The 12,123-nt window shown below is 38.9% G+C and overlaps 1 protein-coding gene across 1 annotated transcript in view; it reads right to left on the reverse strand.

Moving 5' to 3' along the window:
* Positions 1 to 411: 411 nt before the first annotated feature.
* Positions 412 to 12,123, reverse strand: part of lamb1b (laminin, beta 1b) — a 36,955-nt gene continuing 25,243 nt past the window's right edge. Inside the window, exons 24-33 of the mRNA XM_026923198.3 lie at positions 10,216 to 10,585; positions 8,464 to 8,648; positions 7,577 to 7,818; positions 7,082 to 7,282; positions 6,833 to 6,977; positions 5,125 to 5,329; positions 4,878 to 5,019; positions 3,577 to 3,753; positions 3,267 to 3,426; positions 412 to 2,582 (exon numbers count right to left, since the gene is read on the reverse strand). Coding sequence (XP_026778999.3) covers positions 2,446 to 2,582; positions 3,267 to 3,426; positions 3,577 to 3,753; positions 4,878 to 5,019; positions 5,125 to 5,329; positions 6,833 to 6,977; positions 7,082 to 7,282; positions 7,577 to 7,818; positions 8,464 to 8,648; positions 10,216 to 10,585 — 1,964 coding nt within the window. The 3' untranslated portion in view covers positions 412 to 2,445. The remainder of the gene's footprint in view (positions 2,583 to 3,266; positions 3,427 to 3,576; positions 3,754 to 4,877; positions 5,020 to 5,124; positions 5,330 to 6,832; positions 6,978 to 7,081; positions 7,283 to 7,576; positions 7,819 to 8,463; positions 8,649 to 10,215; positions 10,586 to 12,123) is intronic.

Raw genomic sequence — 12,123 nt, forward strand, 5'->3', positions numbered from 1 at the left:
ATTGACAGCAGGACACACTGATGGTATTTATTTGCTATAAAGTGAGCAAAGTTTTTGGCTCTAAAGGACCCCATTGCCAGCGACTTGTCCCTGACCCAAGCGTAGAGAGAAAACCAACTCCAAAGAATCCAATTAAATCAACAGGCTCAGCAATAAACAGTGGTGATGTGTTGGAGGAAACCACTCAACCACACTAGCAATGATAGCCATAAATCTGCTAACTGGCTGGGAATATTTAAAGGAGGAATATTTAAAGGAGAATATGAAGGAGGAGTTTTGAGCTTCTCTATTATTTAGAACATTTCAACTTTATTATTTTTTTTAGATGTTTAAGAAATAACACTTCTTACATGTATCCAGTGGCTTGTAAATAACAAGTTATGTTATTGCTAAGAAAAGACAGATAGAGCCTTTTAATGTCAAGGTCCTAATTTAATAGTAAGGACAGTAAAAATATTGACCAGTCCATCTTTAAAACCTGTTCCAGTGGTAATTTTTTTTTTCTGAAGATTTTGTAATTTAGACAAATTTATTTGTAAGATTTCAGTTACACACACATTCATAAAGCAGAAGACAATTTCTTATAAGGTAGGAAACTGTAGCTTAAACCTACTACAATGTTTGTTCCTTTTTTTATAGTCTACCACTGAGTGCAATTTTTAAATATTTTACCTTGAAAAGACATTTCTGAATACAAAAAACTTTGGTCTCACATGCTTGTAAAATATCACATAGATATAGTACATATAAATTTAAACAGTCTTTATCAGTGAACTCTATCAGTGGACTATAGATATTGTTAATGTATTAAATGGTGAACAGTTAGTAGCCTGGGTGTGTCTTGTATGTAAGAATGCATTTAGGTTTTGGAAAAAAGGAAATCCTGGTCTTGGAAATGGTTTACACTGCACGTGTTTTCCTGCTGTAACACACCAATTTGTGAATGTGTTGAATGAATCAGCCGTGGGCAAGAATCCATGTGTGTGTGCTTTGAAAAACACCTTACAGTGTTCTTGCACCAAGTCCCATCACTGCATTATGTGAACTCTTAAATGTTTATCGGTTTGCTATTTGCAACAATTGACTAATCAGCCGAGCACAGACTATAATAACATATTTCTGCTGTAATAACATACTTCTAATAGAGAGGGCAGAAATTCCCAAAGGTTATGTACTACAGCTTTGATGACCTTCTCTTTGTATTGAATTTTTTTCCTTTGTATTCACACTGTTGAATAAATCATTTGATGACGGACAAAATGCTTAGCAACCAAATGTGCCAAATGATGAAAATAACAAGAAATTGGATTTGGTAAAATGCACATGAAATGAAAAATAGTTGTATTGCAAATGAATGCCAAAGTGAATTCTTATGAAATTATTTGATTTCATAAATGTAAACTCTCACATAAATGACTCAGTGATACTGGACAGCTGAAGACTAGAAAAAAGACTAGGTAAATGTTTTTTCTAATCTTCAACTGCACAATTTCTGTGAGTCTGTTTCCCTGATGGCCTCAGATTCCTGTTCTTGGCTGACAGGCGTGGTCTTCTGCTGTTATAGCCCATCCACCTCAAGGTTCGATGTTCTGTGCATGCTGAGATGCTTTTCTGCTCACCACAGTTGCAAAGAGTGATTATTTGAGTTTCTATATCCTTCCTGGAAGCTTGTTACCAATCTGGCCATTTTCCTCTGACCTCTCTGATCAACAAGGCATTTCCACTCACAGAAATATCGCTCACTTAATGTTTTGGTTTTTCTGTGTAAACAATAGAGACTGTTGTGGGTGAAAATCCCAGGAGATCAGCACAAGGCATAAGTATCAGAAATGCACGCTTAAATATTTAGCACCTTTCTAATGAGCAAATTGCTTTTTAATATGCATGCCTTTTTCATTTCAAAAAGAAATAATATTTGTTACTTCCACATGGACACAATAGTTTTGCTATTTTATGGTATGGATATTGAATGAAAAATGACAGAACATGGACAGAAATCAAAGCATGGTTCATGCTTTATGTTATAGAACTTCAATCTTAGAACTGAAATCAAATGACTGCATTTTGATTAGCTCAACCTTTACAGCTGCATTTTTACCAAATCCATCTTTATCAATTGTTACATTTCCCCCTCATATGAAAATATTCTTCTCAGTTAAGTTCATGTGCTGTGCAGTGGGACTCCAGGACCAGGATTTGAGAAATAGTGGCTTAGCAGAAGGAGAACAGTGCTTTATTGTGTGTGTGTCTTTGGGCCACAGCAGATCTCAGTCGCTTCATGCAGAAAACTGCAACGCTTGTCAACAGAGTCAGAGTCCTTACCAACTTAGCTTAATGTTACTGTCAAAACAATGATTTTTTTAGGGGACGGGTGGTTAAAGTAATTCAGTGTTAGAAAGTATCTATAATGTGGCGTTTATAAATGAATCACTTTGGGGAGAGTTTTCACAGACAGGTGCTGTATACTGTGACTCTCTGGCTGAGCTCCTGTAGCACGGCCTGTGCTTGTTTCTCCAGCTCCTCCACCTCCTGTGCTTTCTCTACCAGAGTTCTCTGATTCACTGAGAATGTCCGCTCCAGCTCTGTGAGGAAAAAGAGACACCGTATATACACTACAGGTGTGAATCTTTGGTCTGATAGTGAATCAATTTGATTCACAATCCATTAGTTTTCTAGTTTATTCAAAAGCATTTTATTAAATTCTGAACAATTCTATTCAAGACACTAAGCATATTAAGAAATATTATAACATTAAAAGTAATTTTTCCTCATGGACATTTGTTTGTTAATGATATCTTTCTCTGCGTATAACCTTCAGCTCTGCTTTGTAAATCCTTTGACGTTAACGTTGCTATTTTTGTGATTGTTCGAAAACAAATCCTTGAGAAAGTTGCAGGTGTGTTTGTGGGTGGAGCTTGATATTATATATAATAAATGGGTTTATTTTGTACTATCTGCACACATACTGATAGTGTGCACAACTGAGGCTCACTATGAGGTGCATTTATAGAGTTTTAGCACTCGATCATACAGCTTTAATTTTAAGATTAGATAAAGATAAAGTTGATTTTTTAAAAGTGTAAACGGTTCATTTTCATTTTACTTCTCATCCAATCAATGCAGTTGTTTAGAGTGGTTCTAAACACATGTAGTATACACACTCACAGTGTACACCTTTCTTCATACACTCAATTATGTGTGTGTTTGTGTGCGAGTGTGTGTGTGTGTGTGTGTGTGTGTGTGTGTGTGTGTGTGGGTGAGATTACCTTTTAGATTCTGTAATTTGCTGTTGGCATCAGTCACTAAATTCTTTGCCTCCTGCTGCAGTTGTTCTGCTCTCTGGCGTGCATCAGACACACCTGCTGCTTTCTCCTCCATCAGGCCATGGGCTGTCTGGAACTTAGGCTGCACCTCTAAATCCAGTGTCTGACAAACACACACACAGACACACACAGTTATGTGGTTATTTTCCAAATCCCTAACTGTTATGCAATTCCAAGTCTGTTTTTCTTCTTTATTCCTCTCTACTTGTGACTGTCCCTCCATCCTCTTCTCTTTAACAGGGGATCAGGTTACCCGTTTGGTTTGCTCCGTGTTCTCAGAGATGTACTCGGCCTTGTTTTGAGCAAGTTCTGCACTGTCAGAGTTCTCCTGAGTCTTTTGTCGCACCACACCCACGTTCCTCTCAAGATCCAGCAACCGCTGAGTGGCGTTACTCAGCATGAACTCAGCTGCGACCGTCTCTGAGTCCACCTATAAAACACACACACACGTAATTCATAATGATGTAAGTAGTGCTATGCTTAGTGCTATGCTCTCTTGCCAAAATGTGAAATTATAGAGGGTTTGGGACTCAAAATAATATGATTTTGGAGGGTCCAGAATTCTTAGCTCTCTCCCTGCTGACATGTAAACCTAACCTTAACTTGCTCCTGAGTGGCACAATACAAAATCGTTCACCCTATCACCTGGAGATCGTAAGTCTGAATCCCGCTGATTTCACAGCCATCCGGGAGCCATGTGAGCAAAACTGGCCAAGGGATGGCATACTCTTTCTCCCCTGTTAGTCACACTGACACCAGTCAGTCATGGGTGTCTGAGAGATTGTGTATGTGGAAGAGGGCAGATAGCACTTTCCTCCATGTGTGTTACACTGCTCTGCCAAGCTGCATGAGCAGCAGTTCGAAAAGATGCATTTGGCTGGTTTCAAGTGTCTCAGAGCCTGGTTCCTAGCTGTCATATGATAGTGGAGTGCTAGCTGGCAGGTGACCAAATTGAGGAGAAAATCTGGGAAAATTAACATTAATGTAAACTTTCTAAAACAGCTTTTAGTTTTTTTTAAACAAAACCTTCAGTTTATGTAAATGCAATTTCACTCATGGGAACCATTTAATGTAATGTAAATACAACATCAAAACTAAAAGCAGTAGCCAGCTCGCTACCATTGGCCTCAGAGAGACACAGCATGTAAACTGTGTTTTGTGGCCTGAGCGGCACACTGATCATAACAGAGAAAAGCCTTTCACCTTCAGTAAGGCCTTGTTTATTTAGTAGCTAGTGCTATCCGGCTAGTTGGCTCCATCACCTGTCTTCACAGAACTTCCATGGACCGCAACATCTGTGATTCTCACCCACACAGTGTTATGGGATAATAATAATAAAGCACAAAGAACCGATGGTAGACAGTGAACCTCCATTTGATTCCATTCAAATTTGTTTGTGTAGCGCTTTTTGACAACAGACTGTCACAAAGCAGCTTTACAGTAATCCAGAGATTTAGATCAATCCCTGAGATGACATGAGGAAGGAATCTCAAGACTTAAGAGAACCAATCCTCACACACACACATACAAGACTGCTTAGAAACACATACTCACAGTGGTTATCTGTTGTTGTGTGTAGTCAAGGTCACTCTTGGCTGCTTTCAAGCTGTCTTCTGCTGCAGATTGAGCGTGCTCAGATTCATTTAGTGCCACCTTCACCTTGTCCACTTCCTCCCCCACTTGTGTAGCTTCCTCACTGCAGCACAAACACCATGAATGTGGGTGTCTCACATGTCTATGATGTGTGTGTTTATATGTACAGAATGTTTATACCTATATGTGTGTGTGTGTGTGTGTGTACCTGATGACGTGTGCCTGTTGTAGCAGTCTCTCAGCTGTTTGTGCCTGTTCAGAAGTTTGAGCCAGGACGTCGTCCACACCGGTCAGACTGGCCACGTGCTGCTGGATCTCTCTAGTCACATTCTTCAGCTCGCCGGCAACCACCGGCATCTTCAACTTCAAAACTTCATCAGATAGTGCTTCAATACGCTCCAGATCTGCTCCACCTACACACACACACACACACACACACACACACACACAGTCATGTTCATTCCTATAACAGTGCTTTTCGTAATCTGTTTGTGACTAAACTCTAAAGTACTATTCAGCCATTTTTTTTTGTTTTACGGATGTAAGACCTCTCCAGATGACTTCTGTAGTAAATATGATTGATTTTTCACACGATAAGTGATGTATAAATCACAGAGATGGGCATGGCTTCATGTTGTACAACATAAACACTGCATACACCTCATTTTACTACAAACTTACTGTTTTGACTTTCATTATAAGCTATTGTTGCAGTGTGCATGGCTGTGCAAGTTGTGCTTAGTAGGTCACTGTAACATGTCTGAAGGCTGTAACTGTTCTAGGAACACAATAACTTACCTAAAACCACCAGACGCATCGCTTCTCTGACACATGCTTTTAAACGTTGTCTCTATTTTATTGTTCTGCATTTTAAACTTGGCCAATACTTTTTCTTTTGGTTAGAAAAGCACTTCATGGAGGAGTGTCTTTATACAACGATAGCACGAAACCTCTTTTCCCAAAATCTTTACCAGCATGTCAATTCAGACAGGATATACTATAAAATATGGCGTAATATTTCCTGACACCTGGCAATCTGTTAAAAAAATGACTGGTGTGGCGGATTTAGATTAATCCAGACTAAAATCCCAGAGATATTCACCCACCTCCCTGTATAAAACAAATCTAATCCGATTTAAACTTTCTTCATTTAGTGCAGGCAGGGTTATAACAGATATGTCTGAAAAAAATCTGATGTAGTTATCAAGCAAGTTATTAGAGGATTTTTTTTTCCACTATTAATACCTTTACATACACATTTAGACCATTTTTGTTACTTTTTACAATGAAAGAACATCAGTGAAACCAAACAAACTTAAGGTCTTGGTTGTGTAAATTTTCTCTAACATTATCTGCTTGTTTGGCTTGTTTGCAAATCTCTCTAACAATTTCTTTCCACTCTTCGGCAGTGTCTTTGGGTCTGAGTTTATTCCACTCCTGTGGTTTTCACTGCTGGTAATGGTGTGCCTAAAAACTTCAGTCAATTTTCTTCTTATGGCTTCTCTCTATGCCACTCTTTAATATGACTGCTCATTTCATACCTTTAATAAGACTTTATGTAACTGTGTTGAATATTTGAAGTCATTAGACACATCAATGTGGCACATTCACATCAATTAATTAGAGCATTTCTATTGGGACGCAAACTCTGAAAACTGCTGGCTTGGACTCAGTTGATGTTATGTTCTATAATTTCCCCTTGGGATCACTAAAGTGTTATCTTAATATTTATGGGTATGATATAACCCAGATTCCATCACAAAAACATCACTGAAAGAACCTGGAAATATGTCTCATAGATAAAGTGAAAAATAGAGGTCCAAACAGACACCCAGGAAGATGCACACTTTGGACTCAAATCTGTTTAAACATAAATGAAAATGAACATGGGTGTGTGTGTTTAAGTGTGTGCTTACTTGTAAGAAAGTCTCGTATTTGCTGAATGAGCTCTCGTAGCTCCTGGTTGGTCTGCTCAACTCTTGCTTTGCTCTGATTGGCCTTCAACAGGATATCCTGTGCTCTGACTTTACTCTCATCTGCACGTCCTTGAGCAGCAGAAACCTGAATCACACAAACACGTTAACAGATTATAAAATACATCGAGTTTCCAGTTTCCCATCACTGTAGTCCATCTGCTTTAGATTTGCACTGAGGTTAACACACACCATCCTTTGAAGCTTTTCCACTTCTTTTAGCGAGTCCATGATGTCCTTGTCCAGGTCTTTAGCTTTTTTCCATGCATTGTTGGTTTCAGTAATCACACCTTTACAGTCCTGTCCTCCACACTGAGGCTCTTCGTCCTCACCCACACACCCCAAACCTCCACATGCTCCACAGCCATCTCGGCTCCACTCTCCACCACACACCTTCATAAAAACAGAGAGAGATCTCAGGCTAAAATTTAAAAATCTGTTCAGCATGCTCACTAATATGACCACCGTTTAACCTTATTTTTTTAACCCTATTGTTCTGTTCACTACGTAGCAATGGATGTCCCAAAAGCCACTCATTTAGATTATATTTCTTCTACAATGCCCAGTGTATCTCATCTTTATCTCTATTTTCATGTCATACTTTTCTTTTGTTAACTAAAACAACCTGTATGTACATAATATTTTTCATAATCTCATTTTCAAAAAAGGTTTCTCAGGTTGGTTTACCTGCTGGCTGAGTTGTGAAAAGTCATCTTGCTCCAGCTCCTGGTTCAGTGTGCTCAGTAATTTAGAGTCCAGCGATTGTTTGAGCTCAAACTCTCCCTTCACAGCATCCAGTTTGGCCTCTGTGGCTTGCCGTAGACCAGCTGACTGCTCCACTGGGCTGTGCGGCTCTGTGGTGGCCTGATTGACTCGGCTCTCCGCCTCCACTGACTGCTGGTAATATTCCTTAATGCTGTCTACTGCACCTGTAAAACAGCAAGTCACATGTTAATAGCACACTCAGGGTGTAACACAGTGTCATGCCGTATATGCCGTATTATCTATATCTGAATCCGTTTAGTGCTCGAAATATTCTTATCTGTTTTTATATTCGGAGTTAAACCAGAAATGGTCTAACCCTAACACTATGCCTTGGAAACACTAGAAAACACTTAAAAATCTGGGCTAATTTTATTAGGGTATTAGGTATACACAGTGATGGATACAAGTAAATCGTTAATGTACTTTTTTCAAGTAACTGTATTTTATTAAAGTATTTCCATTTTTGCAGACTTTATACTTTTCCTCCACTACGTTTCAAAGCAAAATATCCCACTTAACAACATTACTTTCTGTAACATGTCAATCTTTACTTATTACTCAGAAGCAGAGAAAATTGGAGTGGCTAAAATATCTGAATACGACACACTTTCAAACTGATGCAAACCAATCATAATACTGCTGTAATAACACCAGATGCTGTGGCTTGGCTCGTAATAATAATATAATTATTAGTTTATATTAAATTACATAGTTCTGCTTTCAAACTCAGGATTCCTTCTCAGGATCTGGAATATCAACAGTAGTAACAGCAAACAGAAACAGAGAGCAAACCGAAAGCTTGTTCATACCCGCTGGGTCGGAGTGTTTGATGCGCAGCACCTGTTGCTGTGTGTTAGTAATGCTTTCTTGCTGCTTCTGAGTCTCCAGACTGAGTGATCTGATCTCCTCAGCAACCCTGCCGTGTTCCTCAGAGACCTGCTGTACATCCACCTCCGAGCGGTTCAGAGATCGGTCCAGATCAGACTTGATCCTCCTGAGAGTAACACACAGAGAAACATTTCAAAAGAGAGAAAGTGAGAAGGAGGAGACATGAGGGAGAGGGCAAAGACTGAGAACCTTAATGAAGTGAAAGGGAAAATAGCTCAATTCATAAGTAGACTCTTCCTCATGAAAATGTAACCTTTACTGAGATTTTTCTTGTCTGTGGTTTGACTGTTCCTAAGTAATAACTGTACTAGAAAGCTGAAAGCGTCACTGATGGCAAAAATATCATATCACAATGCATAAAGCATATCGTGATGTCTAGTTTTACAGATACAAGTGTTTAGAAAGAGGCAGAGCATTTGAGTACAAATTTAAAAAGCCTAACCAACCATGATATAGTCCTGTGCATACTCCAGTAAAAAAACACTAAAACAATGACTGATAAAACAACAAAATCAAATGAGTCAAGATCATTTTAAATGTATAATCCTGTAGAGTATCTGATTTTTTAAATGACACTTCTCTTATTTTGTTGTGTAGTATGATTTTATGATTTCATAAAAATAATGATTTTAATGATTTTCCTCCAGTTAAAATCATTCACCAAATTGTCAATTTTACCAATAAGCAATAACAGGTGGAATATAAAAAAATATCTGATACATTTTATGTTTTGTTAATTATGTATTTTTACAAAAGATTATTTTATAATTCAGCGTGTTAAGTTTGTCAAGGATGTCCAGATCGACGGGTGGACTTCTAACCGTGTCTTTAAACAGCAGTATGACTGCACAGTGAATGGAATCCATAATATTAGAAAACAATTAGAATCCATAATAAAAGAAGACAGCCTTAAAATTATACCAGAAGTAAAATATCATGTAAACAACCAATATTTACCATTACCTAGAATTTAGCTGCCTAGCTAAATCTGTTTGCTTCTGGAATCGATGCTAGCCTACACTGGCATTAGTTAAGAAAATAGAGAAACTTACTAATATATAGCCAGTTAGCAAATTAGCTTTTTCAAATTAGATGGAGTTCATGCCTTCAGTAAAGGTAAAGGAGACACCTCATTTTCTACGAGTCTTTGCTTAATCCAGCATATTGAAACATTTTACTGAGGTAGGGCCTGGGGCACTCATCCTCAAGTTCAACGCTGCAGTCCATTGGATTTTCCATTATGTAGCACGAGAAGGTTACAGCAGATGACAAATTTTCATGATTCTTAATAGTTTTTTTATACATTGTTGAATTTAACTGGATGCTTTAAACTGAAATAACTGGATGTTAAACCGAGTCCATTTGATTGATATACAGTATAGTATACAGTCATTGGCTTGAAGACGAGACTTTAGAGATTGTAACGAGTAATTTGAAGGTCTAAATGAAAATGTAAGGTGTAAAAGTATGTTTTTTTTTCTTGGAAAAGTATTTAAATAGTAGTAGGCTTTAACTTAAATAATAATCCAGTGATGTACCCCTATCTTACCATTATGCAATAACAATATTATATTGCTGACTGCTTTATAAGATTGTAGTTTTTGTGTGTGTGTGTGTGTGTGTGTGTGTGTGTGTGTGTGTGTGAGTGTGTGCGTGTGTGTGTGTACATATACTTGGCCTGCTGCAGAAGCTCTTGAGAGTATCTAAGAGTTTGCTGAGCCTTGTCATCCTCTAGTATTTGAGTGAGCTGCTTGGTTCCGCCTTCCAGACTGTCTATCGTGTCCTGATAGGCTGCTGTCACGCCTGTAACTTTCAGGTTTTCCACAGTGTCCACCAACTGCTGCGTCTGATTGGTCAGCTCGCCCACAGTGACATCCCATTCACGGAAGCACTGATGACATGGCTGGCAGTCTGGGAAAGTTCCCACATAGCCCCGCCCACAGGAATCACACCGCTGACCGGCGACGCCCTCCACACACACACATGCTCCCGTCAACTTGTTACACTGTGGTGTAGAGGTGCCCCGGGGGTCACAGTCGCATGCTGGAACACACACACACACACACACACACACACACACATAAGTTAGTGGACTGATCACAGCTTGACATTCAAAAACACTACGTGAATGAAAAATGTCTGTGTTTGTGGATCTGTGTGAGCTGAGTCTGTTTGCTGGAATCTACATTTTCTGCATCGATTGTTACCACTTGTACCACTTGTACATGATAAAGGAGCAGAAGAGGTACATGTGTGTATGTGTGTGTCTGTCTGTGTGTGTGTTCCCACAGCTGTTTAGAAGTTATGGTTGGAAAATGTGAGCTGGAATCTCTAAGTTGAATTCTTCTAGTTTTCAGACGGAGCATGGCCAGACCTTGTGTATTTTTCTGCCCTGGAATGTTTTGGTCTGTGTGTGCTTGTGTGTGTGCTTGTGTGTGTGCGTTTTGCATGTGTGTGTGCGTGTGTGTGGGTATGGGTGTGTGAGGGAAAAAAATGAGTAACTCTCAAGAGTAGGAACATTACTGCCTAAAAAACACACTCACATATGAGCTAAACATAAACTAGATTTGCCTTAAATCTCTGTCACATTTTTTGCATGAGTGGATATGCCACACAAACAATAAGCTGCTCTGGACTGTAATCCTGCATTTACAGTTTATTAATCATTTTGTGCTAGCTGTTAGCAGAAATTTCTGACTTAAAAGTGCATTAGGTAAGATTTGTCAAAATTTGTCATGATTAGGTCTCTAAAGCTTAAATAAGTCTGAATAAAAATTTAATTGATTAGTTTTACTCCTTGAGCCCATCCCCATTCCAGCCCATGTACACAAAGCTCCGATCCCAGAATGTATGGTAGTTCCACTAGAGTTAGCATTAACAAGGACTGTCATGACATCACTTGCAAGCACACTCGGACATTCAGCTGCTTGAAAGGCAAGTTACAACTCTGTAAACATGCAAAATTCTGCTCATAATGATCTACGAGGATATCCCCAAGTGCACTTACTGTTCTTTTTACATTGTAATGAAAAAAAAACATCAACAACAAACAAACAAAGTTTATCTACTTGATTTGTTATGTAAAGCCATAACACCCTCAACAATAATAACCTTTCTTGTCATTCCATTTTTTACAAATTACGTGGCTGCACTGGGTGCTTGCTGATTTGACACTGAGATGGGGCAGAGTAAACGGGCGTTGACAAACAAGCCTTCAGGACATGAAGACAGGTTTTAAATGGGTTTTCTCAGCCACATAATACACTTATGCTGAGGCCATGGCTTAAACCATTAATCTTTTAGCATTTCTACATATTTCAATGTTGTTTTTTTGGCTTCTCCCATTAGGGGTCACCACAGTAGGTCATTGGTCCACATGTTTGATTTGGCACAGGGTTTACACCAGATGCCTTTCCTGACGCAACCTTCTCATTTTATCTGGGCTTGGGACCAGCACTGAGAGTACACTCCCAGTGGCTGGGTTGGTTCCCTGCCTGGGAATCAAACCTGGGCTGCGGGGGTGAGAACGTGGGATCCTTATTTCAATGTTATTTGTACTAGTAAGAAATAAAAAAAATATA

Source organism: Pangasianodon hypophthalmus, chromosome 18, assembly GCF_027358585.1.
Source record: "Pangasianodon hypophthalmus isolate fPanHyp1 chromosome 18, fPanHyp1.pri, whole genome shotgun sequence".
NCBI lineage: Eukaryota > Metazoa > Chordata > Actinopteri > Siluriformes > Pangasiidae > Pangasianodon > Pangasianodon hypophthalmus.